Consider the following 17,947-nt stretch of genomic DNA (forward strand, 5'->3'; position numbering starts at 1 on the left):
TAGAACCGAAGGGGTCCTGGGGCCGAAGCTAGCTGAAGGATCGGCCGAAGCTACGGCCAGATCCTTCGGCAGCTTTGTGAATAGACCCCTATGTGTCAAAAATATTAACACAAGAATATTTTTGACAATTTTGACAAGAATATTAACAAATATATAATTTATAACTAATCATTCAAGCATATCAGTAAAATTAGAGGGTATTATAATTATGTGCTTAATAGTGTAAGTGTGTTATGTGCTTTTTTTAAATCTACAAATGAGTCTTCATTTGTTCATTTGTTCCAGGATCACAATGGCAATGATTTTTTAAATTGGCAATTATAAGTGTTTCACTGTTCTTGAAGTGAATATGGAACAGGAATGTATTTGCTACATAATTCAATGCTTTGAAGGACCACTATTGCAAAATATAAGGTATTCTTTCTGCGCGCTGTTGATAAATGTAAAAACAATATTCAGTATATAATTTTATTATTGTGCATTTTTTTCTGCACATACAGGCTAAGCTGGCCAGAATAAGTGACAGGGGTTGGGACAAATTATAACACTTCCACTGTGTTTTCAGTTTAATTTTTTTTCACATGGGGAAGTACATGGGCAGTTGAGCACTGCCATTGGAGGCCATTTAAATAAAAAGCCAAAAAGTTTTTAAATACTGTAAAGTGGGAGAGGGTACTTTTAATTCAACTTCGAGGGCGACATGAAAAAAACAGCAGTCCTTTGAATTACATGTTTGTGACATGCCTTAAAGGTGTATGTGGTGTTACAGAAATGTACAGTTTTTGAGAACAGTGACAGCAACACTGTATTCTGACATCACATATTTAAATGTGTCATTAATATTATAGAGCAGCAGCACCCTAAAACCAATCTCATTAATTTCAACAACAAAAAAGCATTTTTTAGATTTTTTGCTGTGACACCTGGTTTTTATAACAAGTGGTACTAGCCCTATATTGGCCAGTGGAAATAACAGGCATGACATATCTAAAAGCTATAGGAAAATGTTTTTTTTTAAAAATATAGTTAAGGCCCTCAGCTTGATACAAATTGACCAGTGACAAAACAATTTAATAGTATAGTTCATCTTTGTCCTAAAAGTTTAATAAAAAAACAGAGTGCACATAAATACTTCAAAACCACAATCACACATTCCCTGAACGCCTTCCCATCACGGTATATTCAATTATTTTAAATGTATTTAAAATATAGACCACGGGTTTGTGTTTGGTAGAAATTGGCTAGTGTCAGGTCAGTTTGTAAGCACTTGAATAGCAAATAGAAATAGACAAGGTATATTTTATATTTCAATCAAATTAAAGTTTATTATCTGAGACAATAGTCACAAATATTTTTTGGTGGTTGGACAGAATGTATGCAGATTGGTTAGCCAACAATAGGGAGAGATGAGGCAGTGTTACTGTACTTGCAGAATCCTTAATGAGATTTGTAGAGCTCCTGCTCTCAGAATTTCTGCCAGGACTTCCAGAATCTATGGCAGGATTCCAGAATGTATGCTAGGATTTCAAATGGTACTCAGAGAATCCCTGTCAGGACTTCCAGAACTCATAATCCCTGCCATAATCATCGCGCACGCGCGGCAGTATTCTGATACCTGCCGGCGGCCATCTTGGTGATGGACGCCGGCAGAGAGAGTAGGGGACAGTCACCCGGCGGGATAAGGTATGTGTCCGACTTTTCAGAGGGGGGTGACTGTTAGTCATTTTGGTGTCACCCCTCCAATGGTGTCACCCTGATTCCCTAATGAAAGAACCAAAGCACATTCGCTCATCTTTAGCTATCACATATCAGTTGAGTCACAGAGAAGAAAACCACAGGCCCCAACATCAAGATGACTGGTTCAAGTATGGGCTGGTGGATAGACTTGAATAGACTTGATAGACATCTGCCTTTCTTTGGCCATCCTTATTGTTTGCCACATTTCTGCAAAATACATTTTCTCATTCACAGCAGTCCAACAAATTTTCGCAGTTAAAACCCAATAATATAATTATTTGCATGGGATATGGATGGAATCTGCAGTCATCTACAGTATTATATCTACTAGATTGTATATGCTATAGACTTGCTACTTTTTACTAGGTCAAGTACACCAGTGTTTTAAGTGCACTTGTTCCCAGACTTTTGCCATCTATATTTTAACATATTCTACAAGCAGTTAAAGAACCATAGAACAACGTATTACTGACTTCTCTAGCTGCATGCACTGTCAAGTAATTCATTTTCAAAGATACTTAAAGACCACAATGAAGTAAAATTGGTGAAAATAAAATTCCAGCACAAGGGGCAAAGGGGGTTCTTCACAGTAAGATCAGTTAGGGTCTGGAACTCACTGCCACAGGCGGTGATTTCAGCAAATAATGTGGAATTGTTCAAGAAACTTTTGGACGATTTCTTAAGGGACCGTAATATACAGGGGAACAGGTACTCCTAGAATGAGATCCTAATAGGTTGGACTTGATGGACTAATGTCTTTATTCAACCTCAAATACTATGTAACTATGAAGACTCTGAAGTGAGGTTTAAGTCAGTTCCTAACAACTTACAAGCATCTGCTCCATGTTCTACATCTGGCAGGGGATCTGGCAGGCTACAAACATGCTGCTCTTTGTGGAAAATAATTGAGATTTCTTTGCCTCTGTTGTGAATTGTAAAGATGAATGTCTCCACAATGCCTATAGCTAGAGAGGTGAGATTGTGTTCAGTGAAAATGTTTTAATGTTTGTTCGTAATATATACAGTAAATGCTTCAATGTACATAGCCAGGTTTACTATAAACTCATATTGTTTTACTTAAAGAGTATGTACATCCAAAGCTAGAAAACACTATTCTACAATATCTTAATCAGAAGATATAAAGGTAAAGCAAAACTTTTTTTGTTTTGGATAGCGTAAGGAAAGGTAAAAATCCCTATCTGTGTCCTGCTGGAGAGTTTCTCCCTTCATTTTCTGTCCTGGAGATGCAACAGGAAGTGAGATGAATTTCCATTTTAGACAGTTTTCACAGAACATTTGTCCAGTAGAAGATTTCCCATCACCGTTTAGCTTTCATGATAACACTTAGGATAACATTTAGGATTTCCCCATTCTTTCTGTATTGTGGACCATGACTACTAGGACAAATAGAGGGATGAATCTTCCCAATGTGGATACAAACCATAATTAAAAACATTTCCTACACTATCAAATAAAGATTTGCCTTTGCATAACCTTTAATATATTTTAATTAACATATTCTAAAATAGTGTTTTCTAATAGATTATCCTATATAATGTATATAAGAAAAACCTGAGGTTCGGGAAATATAGTGACTGCCAGTGCTGACCTCTTAGAAATGCTTCTTGCCTGGCTTTTATGCTGGCCAACTGGCTTGATCAATTTCTGAGCCCCTGACATGGAGCAAGTAAGAAGATTAGAAGAGTCAGGGTAAAGTTATAAATTTATATTTGCATACTTGTTCTTGTTTTGTATTAAAGCAAGAGGATCAGCATGACAGTTACGCAACAGATGTACTGTACTTTTAAATGGAACTGCACCAAAAACTTTTTTTTAAATGAATTGGGCTAAGGTTGGAACCTCATTCAGGGTTCTTGCTCTGTGTATCCCTGCCTGGGTGGTCTCCCAGTCTGGGCCTCTCCAGTGGATAGAAACTAATGCTTCTCCTTTGAATAGATTTCTTGTTTTACTGTCAGGGTGCCAGTAAGTGTGAATAAATCTATCTAATGAGGACAGAGACAACCAAAAACAACTGCAATGTACCTAACCCTTTCCTACACCCAATAAACGGTTAGACTGTTCCACTTCTCAAACTTCTCAAAGACTACTTTGGTTTTGCTTACCTAAATATAGTTCTAGGGCAACATTCTTATGTTTTACTTGTGTAATTGGTCTTTAAAGGATCATTTTCTTTTTAGTAATTTTTTTTCTAGAACATAGAGTTTTTGAAAGGTTAAGAACACCTTTTTAGGGAAAAACACATGTGGACTGCTATTGTTTACATTCTTCTGGGAAGTTGCCTGTCTGTTATCCTTCACCACTGTATTCAGTGCTATGCAAGTCACTTACCTGGAATACACCTAAAGATCACGTAGCTGGGAAAAAGTCTCATGTTTCTTTCATGACTGGTTTCCTTGCAGGTCACTATGACAGCCCTTATATTTCTTTCATGACTGGTTTCCTTTAAGAACCCCTGTTTTAGAGTATGCTGCTAACACCCCAACACACTGGTGCTTAAAAACAAAAATACCAAAGATGGCTATAAATACCAGTTATAAACATTGACTAATCTTCTGAATGTATTTTATTCTCCTAGGATGAAAAGAATCAAGTCTTGGTTACAAATGCCTGGCTTCAGATAGTAAGTACAGATATTTACTGTAATTTATGTCATCAGAGCAGAGTTTTATTACACTAATGAATGATGAAATTGCAGCACAAATCTCAATAAAGTTGATTCCATTAAAGTACTTTGCATAAAATAATTAAAATGATGCTATTCATTTTATTACCAAACTGAGTTGCTTCTGTGAGGAAGAATTAGGCTGCACCGCTCAGGAATTCTGAGCACTTGTTCTTCAGTACCTGCATACTCTAATCGTAGCCAAACACGTGAGATGGAACTCATGCAGTCTCGTAGTTTGGGGCTCTTTTTAATTGTTAAATGACAGAAAAAAAGTTTCTATATTTGATACTCACATTTAGGGTTTACAGCTTTGTTGTTGTTATAAGTATGCTTATAAGAAAGAAGTTGTGAACTGTTAGGTATTTGTACTGTTGGACTCTCCAACATTGCCACTGCACCAGGTACAAAACACTCTGCCCTTGATCATACCTCTGCCTTCTTATTCACACTCACCTTAGCTTAGTTAGTGGACTCTTAGAGGCAAAATCCAGCTTGGGCCAAGAATAAAAAATGATATTGGGTAGTAGTAGTTTATTGCTGCTATACCCACCTCATCTCCAGCATTGTACCCCACAGACTAACCAGATCAATCATCCAGCATCACTCCTCTTCAGGGTTGAATGAAGCGCAGCAGCATTTAACCCCACGTTCTGGAAAACTGGTTTGTTATGGGCCTGCCCCCCACACTGAACTCACAAGAAAATGCTAAATGCTGCAGGGATCAATGGCACCTGCAGAATTCAGGATCTGCATGCCTGTGGAGGAAGAAGAGGGTGAAGAAGACCTGTGATGTCACCACCACAGCTGGAAATATATATATATATATAATATATATATAATATTAATTTTTTTATAGGGTTTGGGGTTGCTTGGAGGAGGGACACAAATGATGATTCAGGGTGATCCTGAACTCAGATGTTGCAGAAATACATGTGCATTAAGGCATGTTATGTAATGCATTAATGCCCGCTGCATTAGGCACCTCATTCAAATGCACCAGAGGTGCTTTCAGTTGATTTATTGGGGTGCCATTTACAATGAATGGCACTGCAAAGTGCTAATGGATGTGACTTTCAAATAAAGTGTATTGTGGTAAATCTTTAGTTGCATCTCTTTTGTCCAACTCCTTTCCCCCTGCCACTGCTCCCCAACAGCCCTCCTCCCACTATTAATGGTATTACTAGCAACTGTTACTAGCAGCTTCTTAAAATAGCAGTTTATTGTTTAAGGGACAATTCATACTTTTCCATAGGCTTTGCAGCGGACCACAATGCACGGTAACACAATACTGAGCATTGTAGTGCACTGTGTTGGAAAAAAATTCTGTCCATTTTTTGCCCGTTCTTGTTTATTGGCAGTCCATTCCAAATAAATAGGCTGTCTTAACCTAACACACAAGAACGACAAAGTGCAAATGGGGGAAGATGTTTATTATTGAATAATTACACAATTTATAGGTCAATGTGCGCATGACATTGCTTATTCCATTGTTAAAAGGCTGAATCATAAAAGAACAGAAAAGGAGAAGAAAAGAGTTCTTGACTGTCGCAACCAATCAAAATTCTTGTGTAACTGTTTCATAAAATGAAAGGAAAACCAGACTGGTAGTAAGTGAAAAAGTGACCAATGTTCTGTGAATAAATCTTATACTGCTTTATAAATACAACGTTTGAAGAAAAAACTGTTCATGTTGCCCAAAGTAATAAATCAGTTTCTTGTTTTCATTTTCTAACCTGTCCTGGAAACATGAGTATGATTCACTGCTAGAGGCAACACAGACTATTCTTCTTTCAGGCACTTTGATTCATCTGGAGTTTATAGGTAAAGGCTCAACTAATTTTTTGCCTTTTTTGAGACCTCCCAGTATGATTATAAAGAAAGTCTTCTCTTTTTAAAATCAATTTGATAGATTTTAGCCACAAAAATAATATAGAGTAATTGATGGTAATGATTGCACTGCCATATTTCATTATAACAATAATTATTAGAACACAGCAAATGTGATGGGTTTTTTTATGCTTAAAACACTTTTTTTGTTACCAGTACTGGAATGACGTCTACTTGACGTGGGACCAATCTGAATACCCTGGAGTCCAAACCCTTCGTTTTCCATCTGATCAGATATGGGTTCCTGACATACTGTTATACAACAGGTAAAGTACATGACACTTTTGTAATATAGTATCTTCAGATTTTGGGAATATGCACCCATTCCTTGCAGGGCACAATATATGAAGTATTGCATAGGTTTCTGTAACATGTTACATATATTTGTAGCTTTATGTGTTATGAGATTTTTGTACAAACGGAAATCAGTTATGACAATAGTGAAAGTGTGCCCATTATGGAATGGTAAAAGCACTTAAACAATATTTTTTCTACAACTTTTTTCTACAACTTTTTTCTCTTCTACATTTTCCCATTCAGCAAGACAGCGTCCCTGGAAATTATCACTATCCTTGGGTCAGCAGCACATTGTACCTGAGAGTGTCCATGTGCTAATGCCCAAACTAGCAGTGCCCCTGCATTGAACCCCTGTGGATACCTCTCATCACCAATGGCTCACCAATGGATTGCCCCTGAAAATAACAATCTCCCATTTGGTGGTTGAGCAGCGTAATAGGTTTCACATATGCCTATAGCTTTATTTCAATTTAGCTGCAAAAGTGAAAATGCACTTTAATTTGCTTGTTGGGCCGCACATCAGATATGCAGCCCAACAGTCAACTGATATATACTGTATATAGGTATATATATACAATATATATTTATTGTTGCTGCATACCTTTTGCATGGGAAACAGAAAACAGAGCTGGTAATTTTAATGGCAAGATCAGTTCAGCTATATACATAAAAGATAAATGAATGCAGTGATGAGTCGATTTGTTTATCCAAATCAGAAGTCTCATTGTAATCTGCCTGAGTGAACTGATCTGTTCATTGTTAAACTGAAAACAGGGTTCTTTAGACCCATTATTAATGTGTTTTCTAGAACAATTTAAAGAATGGTCAAGTTTGTTTGCCCAGTCTCAATGACCAGACCTATTGGGAATCCTGCTTTTATTGACTAACAGGGAAACTAGGAGACTATAGGGTGGGATCCCCTGCCACTTGTGAGATCAAAGTATTATGCTCCTTTATTAGATTCTACAATAATGAATCACAGTGGTTGGTAAATTTAGCAGGAGTACCATTGCATCTAGTCAGTGAGCGAGGGTGTTGGGACCTCATTTCGTTCTGTAAATGCTGTCAGACAGTGCAGGGTAGCCTGTGTCCAGGCTCTGCAAACGATCTTCTAAAGAGCCCCAAAAGGCCCATTTTACTAAATGAGGTGAATTGCAGTCCTTCAGACATCTTATTATTTCACATAACCAAAAAGACACCATAGATACAATTATAAACCTGTAGATTATTATTGCATAGTAACCTCAGAAAGCTCAAAACAAAACCAGAATGAAGAAAAACCCTCATGAAGAAAAGCCAGCTACAATCATACAGAAACCTATTCTAAACTACCCAATAGAAAAAACTAGGGCTGCGGAAATTAACGATTGATCCCTCGATTAATTGTAAAATTTTTTGATCGATCAAAATTATTTTGATGGATCAAAGTTCTTTTGATCCGTACTCACCTCGCTGCCGGCTTCCGGGTCTTCCGTCGGAGATCCGGTGACGTCACTGGACTCCTCCCCCTTCCCTTCGTTACCCGATGAAGCTGCTTGGGCCAGTGAGTACAAATCCCGGCCGGGAGAGAAACACTTTTTACCGGAAAGCTTTATTCTGCTCAATCGAGCAGATTAAACCTTTCCCTGCGATCGTTGTTTTTTTCTTTTCTGACATCGGGAGCCGCGGCCTGACCGTCAGTCAGAAAAGAAAAAAAAGGCATACAATTGCATAGGTAGATTCCTATTGGCTATTGCACTTTGCAATAGCCAATAGCAAACTAGCTAATGCACCCGCCCACTGCTGCTGTCAATCAGCAGAGGGGGACCTGAATTTTTCTATCAGGTCCTCTTCTGGTGATTGAAAGCAGCAGGGGGCGGGTGCAATAGCTAGTTTGCTATAGGCTATTGCAAAGTGAAATAGCCAATAGGAATCTAGCTATGCATTCTTATGCCTTTTTTTTTATTATTCTGACAACTGCAACTGGCAGAATACTAAAAAAAAAAAAAGAAGTCTGCAGATAGCAAAGAAGCTATAGCTTCCTGTGCTATCTGCCATCATTTCAGGGGGCTGCTCTCTCCCAGCCCCCCCTAACCCCCCCTCCGCGGATGGGGGGGAGAGGGCACCTCCCTGAAATGAGAGGGACACCTCCCTGAAATTGCTTATTTCAGGTTGGGATCCCTGGCATTGGCCTATACACATACAGCACAGCAATGAAGTAATAAAATGAACTAGGATCACACTAATCCAGCACGTTATTATTCTGAGTTGCCCCACTCAAGCGGCGGCCATATTGAGTGGGGCACGTGAGATTAATAACGTGCTGGATTAGTGTGATCCTAGTTCATTTTATTACTTAATTGCTGTGCTGTATGTGTATAGGCCAATGTAGTTGGATCTGTATGTGCGTTATAATTAATCGATTAAAACAAATTTCAATTAATCGAACAGGAAATTTTTAATCAGTAACAGCCCTAGAAAAAAGGCATAAAAAGCTTCAAACATTATACCTCAAAACCTCCAAACACTATGCAAATGTAACATAATGGGATAATATGCTTTTCTACATATTTTTTTAAGCATTGTTGATTCTGTTGTCACGGGTTATAAACCAGCTATGGCAGTTCTCTTCACTGAATTATTTTGTACTTTTATATCTCTTCTATATCTCTTCTATATATCTATGTATACAGTATATCATTTGTTATTTATAATGTACAGCAGCTACATGTTGTATCTCAGGGCAATAAAAATAATTTTGTCTTGTTCAGAATATGAATACACAACTGCGCTGTATGGTGGGGAATAAAAAGGATAATTACGCATTTAGTGCAAGTTAACTTGCAAGACAACTAATACAAAACTATAGAAGATATACATCAAAAGATGCAAAGACCTTTATAATGACAGATTTTCTATAATCAGTTACTCAGGAGCGAGATAAGAACTACAGGGCTGAGTTACAAAAATAAGAGCAAAAATTGAGTAGCTTTACTGCATTTGCGTGGGCTGACGCTCATATCGCTATATCTCCTCAGGGTTTCTTATGGCAACCCTCACCTGCTAGACTCGCCTGGGCTCACTCCATACTCTTTTATATTGTGGTTTCATGCATCTGTACCAGTAAGCAATCGATGTATAGCCCATACTAATTGATACCTGATATTGTGACAAATGCATCTTTGTAACATTATACCTTTTGTATGTTTTCATTACAAAATCAATAAAATGTTTTTTTTTTTAAATTGAGTAGCTGCCCACTGCAATCTATCACATTCTTAGATTCATTGGAAAGCTCAGACTTGATTGGCAACTCTGGGTTTTCCGCCTATTGCCTTAATTTTCCTTTTTCAACTTTTGTAGTTTAATCATCCTGAAGTTAATTAATGAAAACTAGATGGGGGCAATAATAGGTTAGTGGCCTATAATGTAATTAACTCGTTGTCTGATATAGGTCAATTAAATATCTATATCTATGCAGCCATTAAACCTTTGCCTGATATAGGTTAAATAAATATTTACTATACATCTGATTGGGTATATGATTCCAGTTAGCCTTGTACAAATTTTCAAAGATTACCTCTGAGTGTCCCCAGTTTCATAAATAGTTTTTTTTTTTAATCTGATTTTCTTTAGACCTTCTCTCTATTATTTTGTGACCCATCTTTCTCCTTTGTGTCTTTTTCCTGCATTTTACTCTTCTTGTTTAGGTAACTGTATCTAATTAGATCTGAGAAACGTTTAAAATGATTGAGTGGTTAGATTTATCTGCTATTCTTGCACAAGTTTTGAAGATAAATAGTGAAGCTAAATAAACAGTTTTCCAAGTCTCAGGCTTCACTCAGATATATTTTACTGAGCAAGTATGAGTCTTTCTTCAACTGGTTCTGCCCGTCTAGCCATTGAGAGCCAGTGAAACATATCAGCCTTGGTCAAGGCTTTTCTATAAATTGTCTTCCTACCTAGAACAGCTAAGAGAGAGAGAGAGAGATACAGCTTTACTCTGTCAGATCCTTTCTATATGAGTCTAAGACATCATTGTTGTTATAGGAAAACAGATATTTTAAATCATGCTAGCAGGGCACATACTGCTTCTGCAAATTGTCTTTTCCTCAGAGCGTCATATACACAAAGCAACTGGTGTAGGATTATTTTTTGTTATTGTTGCATTATACAAATAGGTTTCACATCTGCCTTTAATGACCCTTATTTATTCATTCAGTGAAAGGTTTCTTTCAGTAATTCAGTGACTGCTGTTTATGGTTGCTGAACATAGGTTTCCAGTATGCTTTTTATTGATTTATTCTACAGAATTGAGGCATTCACAAAACCAGGTTTACTAGTGGTAGACCTGCAATGGTTACAGTGGGTCAAGTTGCACCTGGTAATAAATAGATCTAATCAATCACTCTCATTGTTCCACTAGAGCGAGGTCTACAGGCCTCTAGGCATTGTTTTTCTAACTGTTGAAGAATTGCCTTATTCATTGCAACCTTCTCCAAGTGTAGAAAAGATATATGGAGGCCCCTGATGCATATGTCCAATATTGTCATACTTCTGCTTTTGTACTAACATTATAGCCACATGATCCTACCTGAATAAAAACATAATATGCTGCACTTGCACTGACTGGTGTAGAAGGGTTAGTACAATGTTAAGTCTAGAGAAAAGTGGGATAGTTGCCCATAATCAGCATGTGGGGGAGTTAGGGCTCCATTGTTATTTACCTAGTAATTTGTCAATATTAACATTGCAATTCTCTCAGGTATCGCTAGATGTCCATCCTTGCTTTACCAGTTTATGTCCCTTTTAGTGATATTTCCTCCAAGGTGGTTGCTGTGCAGCGTCACTTGTAAGGCTTTCTTATTTTATTGGGGGTATTTAAAGTCTGCTGCTTGCAGTTGAGTGGTTGTCTGCAGGTTGAGGAGGAAACCTTTTTCACCTTGGCCTAATGCAGAGCAGCAATATGTGAGTACTTGGACTGCGCACTCCCTTTTGGGGGAGTGTTGGGACTGCTACCTAGGGCTGATTGAAGGGAGGAGGACATTAGCCCCTTCACTGGGAGAAGAATGTTACATTATGCTGTCACAAACAGGGGTGAAATTTCAAGCCCAAATATTCATATTGATTTACAAACTGAGCTGAGGATCCCATATCACATTCTTTAATTCTGTAGTATCCAGAACTCAGTTTAAAAAACAATTTGCACATCGAATTAGGGATGTTCAGATACCAATGCCGATACATGCCATTTTTACGGGAACTACCAGGGTCGCAGTGGTCGCAGCGGTTGCGCCACCACTGTCCTGAAATCATTAGTCTGTTTTGTTCTAGGAAAACTGTCACATGGCAATAAACAAAAATTTATCAGTAATTGTATCTGTGAGTACTTGGACAAGTATCGGTACTTGGTCTGGAAAAAATGGTATTAGTGCATCCCAATATACTGTATGTATATACAGTATATATATACTGTATATATATAACAAATCATACATTAAAACAGGGATGCAGAAATCCCAGGAGCCCCGTAGCTCCTTAAAAATGACAGCTGCCACCTAACTTTTGAGTTTTTCTCTAGTCTAGTCTTGGCGCTGGAAAAGTATCTGTACTTGTAGGGATGTATGAATATCCCTACATCAAATGTCTCTTTTGTCTCACCACCAGCCCTTGACACACCCACAGGAAGACCACCTGGGTGGAGATCTATTCAAATGTTTAGGCCACACAACCCCACCCCCCAGCTAGGCAACAATAAGTGGCAGAAGCGTCTCCAAACATCAGCAGCAATTTACAAATGCAATTCAAAATCATTTATAAAACATATGCTCCATGACATATGCCCATTAGTAGTGAAGATTGAGGCTCTCCTTACGGAATTGCTTTATGGAAAATAAATAAATAAATGTAAACTGAATGTCTGTGAAGAAGCAGTTTTCTTCTCCTGCATTTGGAACTTAATTTTATACGAGTAAAGAATTATTTGTAGGCACTTGTTTTCTTTTTGGGGAATACTCTTAATAGAAGAGCTTTGGACACTAAAGTAGCACTGGTTAATCTGGATCTGCCAGGCTTTTCTCCCGGAGATCCGGACTTTGAAAATGATGTACCTCGGTGGTATAGTAAGTTTATCTACCAGATCCGTGACCATGAGTTGTTTTTTCAAGTGTCCTTTTCGAGATGTGATCACATCATTATCCGCCTTTCAGAGTCTGTCTCTTTGTTGCAATCACTCCTGGTTCGGTCTAGTATTTTCCAAGTTCATCTGGGTGGAAATGGTCCGTTCATTGAGATGCAGGTTGACGCTGTTTGCTTGTTGGATTGGATGGCCACAGCACCATTTACTCATGGCTAAAATATCTCGATGAACAACGCACCATTTCCACCCAGATGAACTTGGAAAATACTAGACCGAACTATACTCAAATACTATCATCTACTACTATGCTCATTTGGAGTTTGATAGAATATACATACTCCATAACAGTATCAGTTTGAATCATTAACAGAGTCTCATCCCGTTGCATTATACTCAGCAGTCTGGGTCAGCCTAAGCAACGATCAAAATTGATCGTTGCTTAGGCTAATAACCTAATTGGTTATTCTGGGTCCCGTTATGTTATAGTGGATGAATCATGTTTTAAATTGATTGTGGATTTTCCATCCAATCTGTGTGTGTCTTGTAGTCTGCAGACGAATGTGTATTTTTAACCTATGTTGGTGAATAGACTTTATACTACTATCCTTTTTGATATTTTTGATATTTTTGTACCAATAAAATACTTTTTAATATACACATTCTAAATTGTCCGTCCCGTTCCATCAGTGACCTCTTGGATTGGCTAATTCTGTACAGCCAACCCTCCCAGTTCTTCTTCGTGTACTGCCCAGTCTTCCTGAGAGGTAATTTGAGACCTTGAGTCTCTCTGCAAGGAACTTGAGAGCTACAGCAAGATTAACACAAAGCCCCTTTGAGCTTCTAGGGTTGGAACTCCCCAGTGACCTGTAAATAAAAAAAGGAGAGTGAAGCTATAACTGTATCTGTACCATAGTAGCATGTATAGCCAAATAATTCCCTGAGACCAGGTGGTCATGCAGCCAAAGATTCTTGTAAGAGAAGATAGGCCTTTTTATCTATTGCAGCATAGCCATGTCTACTTGCCATTTTGGCACCTTCCACTGACAAAGCAGTCTCAGTGGTAATGTATTAATTATGGCTGTTTATATAAATGCCATCTGTAGTACTTGTAGTGTGTATTTTTGCTTGTGTCTGTTAGGTCCTCCTGCATGTACACTGGACTTCACTTCTGGGTGAAATGGTAAAATATAGTACAATCGATGGTGGTGCAACCAATAAAATACAGTGGTTTACTGTGAGATTCCTGCATTTCGCATTAAATATTTTTCATTTATATTTTACATTTAATTGACAAACAGTGTTAGGTTAGTGACATATTTATGTTTTAACATATGCAACTGTGTACAAATAATTTCTTTATTATGACTCCCCTATCTCTAGCATTCTTTGTCTGCATATACTGGGTGAACGAAACAAAGTAGCTTGTATAGGTGCTATTATGTGTTAGTATGTCATGTAATGTGGATTTTATAAAATCCCGGGAAAAAATTACAAAAAAAGTTAGAGGAAGATAGAAAAGAGAGGGATTTCTCTATTGGGGATTTGTTGTTCTCAGGAAATCATCAACCCCATCTGTACCATCATAGGGTATGTAGGTGAGCATTAAAATTAGGAAGTATTATTTGACCAAATATTTCTATATTTTCAGAATATTTAGACATGGTGTTATTTAATTTTGCAGTCAATTTTTAATTGCCCAGGATATGCATCTTTAACTCCGCAAACTGTTGTTTTTCACTACTTGGCAATGAACCTCTTTACTTCATTGGCTGGTTTTGTTAAGGAAAGCAAGCAACAGGGATGGTATCATACAGAGATGTATCAGTCAAACTGGAATTTTTCATTTATCCTTTAAAATATTTACTGGTATTTATTGGTAAAATTGGTTGTATACTTTATTTTATATTTCCCAGCTCCAGGCAGATCACCCATATGACGTGACACTAGATAATCAGAGCTGATCTATTTGTTCACGCTTGATATATGCGATAAATCAGTTTGATAAAATTATCACTGTGCTTATCATATGGGACTTGTGACAGTTGACAGCATGACCGGGATGGCTTTCACATCACATTAGATAATTTCTCCAGCCTATTATTCACAGCACAAGGTTTGTGGCAATTGTAATTTGGATGCATATGAGATTTGGCGCCATCACAAATTATTAATTATTTTCGGAAATATGGGGAGGTACAAATGAAATGACTTATCTGGGAAAGAAAACTCCTTTTTAATTATGATATGTAGGTATCTTGAACTTACAATGAAATACAAAAAAAACATGGCTTATTATAGATAACGAAATATTGACATTTCGTATTATCTGACAATATTACTGTCTTGTAAAGTGACAATCTAAAATTATGACCATGGATACCTCGATATCAGCACTAGTAACCATGTCTATGGCAATCACCATCCCAACGACTGTCTAGGCTAAATTATTTGCCTAATTCCTCTCTGTATTCAAAACTATCCAGAATAGTGCATAGTAGGAATGTTTAATCAGTCACATGGGAGACACCATGCAAAGCATAGTGGAACTCTCCAACTGACACAAACAAATCATGAGTTGGACTGGGGTAAGCAGCCCACCATTAAATCACTTGGAACTTTTTATCAGGAAAAGAACTTTCATCCCATCATGTGCAATGTTTAAAGCTAATCTCCAGGTTTAAAAAAAAAAGAAAGAAACTAGCCTTAGTTATTCTGGGATGGCAGCATTCACTACCACCACCCCCAACCCCGGCATTATCAGGTTTAAATGCTAGTTAAGTCTAGCGTTAGAGGAATAAGCTGTAACTCTTACCTTACACTTTGCTCTGGGTTGTGGGTGGTCCCTCTACATCCTAACGTACAATGCAGGACTTTACAATGACTGCGTTATCAACATTAACAAAGAGATAATAATTAAATCTATGTTAATGCGTATTGATACATTATTTACAGATAATCATTTGCTATAAGCAGCTATTACATGTTTAGTTAATTGTTTGAAAAGCAGTCTCATATGTGACCAACATTACAGTGTCATTCAGAAAACAGAGAGCAAGCATGTCTTTAAGCAACATATCTCTCTCTTTAGAGAACTATTATCACTAAAATGAAGACAGTAACAGGAAGAGGAAACAGAAGGGAAATGACAAATAGTTACCAACAGAGAGCATTAGAACGTATACTAGACAAGATGAACCATTTACTTCTGATTACTGTGTAAAGGAAACCCATGGGGGATTGAGTAGAACACACAATACAATACACAGAGCATCCAGGTGAAACAAACTCTCAGGACTCCAGTGCTATAATCATGCTGCCCTCAATTATACATAAACAAATACAAGCATTCGTTTGTCCTATGTTGAGGAGCTTTTGCCTGTGTGGACAGGCAAATACAGCTTGAGACACTTCTGAGATTATTTAGAGTTCACTGACAGATGCATTTGACCAGCAGTTGACCTATTTGTGATTGGCATTTTTCCCCCTTCTAAGCTGCATCAACCTGCTTTGAGCTGCTTTTGCATCTTCATTGACTTGCGTGGGAGAAAAGTTCTGATGCAAGCAAAAGCCTGTTGACTCCCGTTAAAAATGTTGTGTAACCCGTGTAGCTAAAGCCAATAAGAAAATTGTAATGGAAAAATAAATAATGAATAGGCACGGCCTTTGGATACATCTGGTTGTTAAAAACAATAAATATTTATTAGTCGTAAATGTTGCTATTATGTTATTTACAGCGAAACCAAAGTCAAAACTGTTTCACTGAGTTTGCAATAGTTAAAACCTTTATCAGGTGTTTATTAATGCTTGTGTTTCCATTGCTGAGATTCACCATTATTATTTGCCTTGCTGATCATTAGCACTGGGACAGAACGTCGCGGGGGGCTTCAGATTTTTTGAGTTATCACCAGAACAGGACATAAGGAAAGTCTTTACCAGTGTTAACAATTATTCAGTTGACACTTGACAGCTGTCCAAAGTGGGGATTGCCCCTCAGTTTGAAGAAAAATATTTCTCACCTGCTGTCATGCCCTGCCACTCTATTTGTCTGTTGGAGTTTTTAACAGCATAAGCTCCATGTCAGTCAGTGTCAAAGCTTACACAAGGTTGAATGACATCCTCTTCTCTTCAAGTGACAGAGTTTGGGTTTGGTGATCTGCTGTTCAGGCCTGGGCACTGCACCCTGGAAGGCAGATTACCTTTTAAGAGTAATTCCACTTTTGTTCACAAAATCTACACTGAACACCCCTCTGTGTGATCAGTTTACATTACAACTTTGTTGCAGTTCCCTACCTGTTTCTGTTCTGAAGAAAAAGCTGTTTGCTGCAGCATGTCCTTTCCAAATATCTCCTGAATGGAAGTGGTTTGGATCATTATAGTCAGCTGGTGGACTTTCTGTGTTTTAGAAAGGAAACTTGTAGTTTCGGCATCCCTGTAGTATTAAATAACCCTTAGGGAGCATCTGCCCAAAAATGAAATTCCTATTGCAAGGGATGCAAAACATTATGCTTGTATCTTAATGCAGACTTCTGGGAAAATCAATCAGCCAATCACAGAAGCAGGACGTGACATTTCTGTGGCCGATGTGCACACCACCTCTGTACGGAGCACCTCCAGGTCACCATATTGCATTAATGTTTTTTTGACAGCTACAGTTTTACATGGAAAGGTAATTTTTAATAACATTAAATTACACAATGGTTTGTGCGACAATTATATATGCTATATTTATTTTTTAAAGATTTTTATATTTTAAAAATGGAGTCACCCTTTACAGCTAACTGAGACAGCCTTTGCTTTACATAAAAGGGGTTGTTTATGAACAGTTTACATAGAGGTTGGCTGAGTAGGCAAGTATTGTAGGTAGTTTTGACTGTAGCAAAATGAAGCATGTCTTATCTAGAATTATTACTAACAAGGTAGTATCTGATGCTGCTGTTTAGGCAGACATTTAGGCAAAAGGTCACTTTGCAATACCTTTCCTGATTCTAGAAATAAATTATGCAGAAGCCAAAAAAATCTTATAGCGTAAAATTGGAAATTTTAGTCAGGGTTTTGAATCATGAAGGACACTTATGATGCTTTCTGGATATTAATGTTTACATTGCTCCATCATTTCTAACATCTTAACAGCCAGAACTAATGCCAGGCACTATTTTTAATATGTGAAAATGTTAAGCTCCAGCAATGGGGGGGGGGGGGGGGGGGGTTGGGGCAAAATTTTT

General features: G+C 37.7%; 1 protein-coding gene across 1 annotated transcript in view; it reads left to right on the top strand.

Moving 5' to 3' along the window:
• The window catches only part of LOC108788185 (neuronal acetylcholine receptor subunit alpha-7-like), a 128,777-nt gene that overhangs the window by 56,856 nt on the left and 53,974 nt on the right, over positions 1-17,947 (top strand). Inside the window, exons 3-4 of the mRNA XM_018557918.1 lie at positions 4,334-4,378; positions 6,467-6,576. Of these exons, the coding sequence (XP_018413420.1) occupies positions 4,334-4,378; positions 6,467-6,576 (155 nt within the window). The remainder of the gene's footprint in view (positions 1-4,333; positions 4,379-6,466; positions 6,577-17,947) is intronic.

This window comes from Nanorana parkeri, unplaced genomic scaffold (genome assembly GCF_000935625.1).
Source record: "Nanorana parkeri isolate BGI_ZX_2015 unplaced genomic scaffold, ASM93562v1 scaffold310, whole genome shotgun sequence".
NCBI classification, from domain to species: Eukaryota; Metazoa; Chordata; class Amphibia; order Anura; family Dicroglossidae; genus Nanorana; species Nanorana parkeri.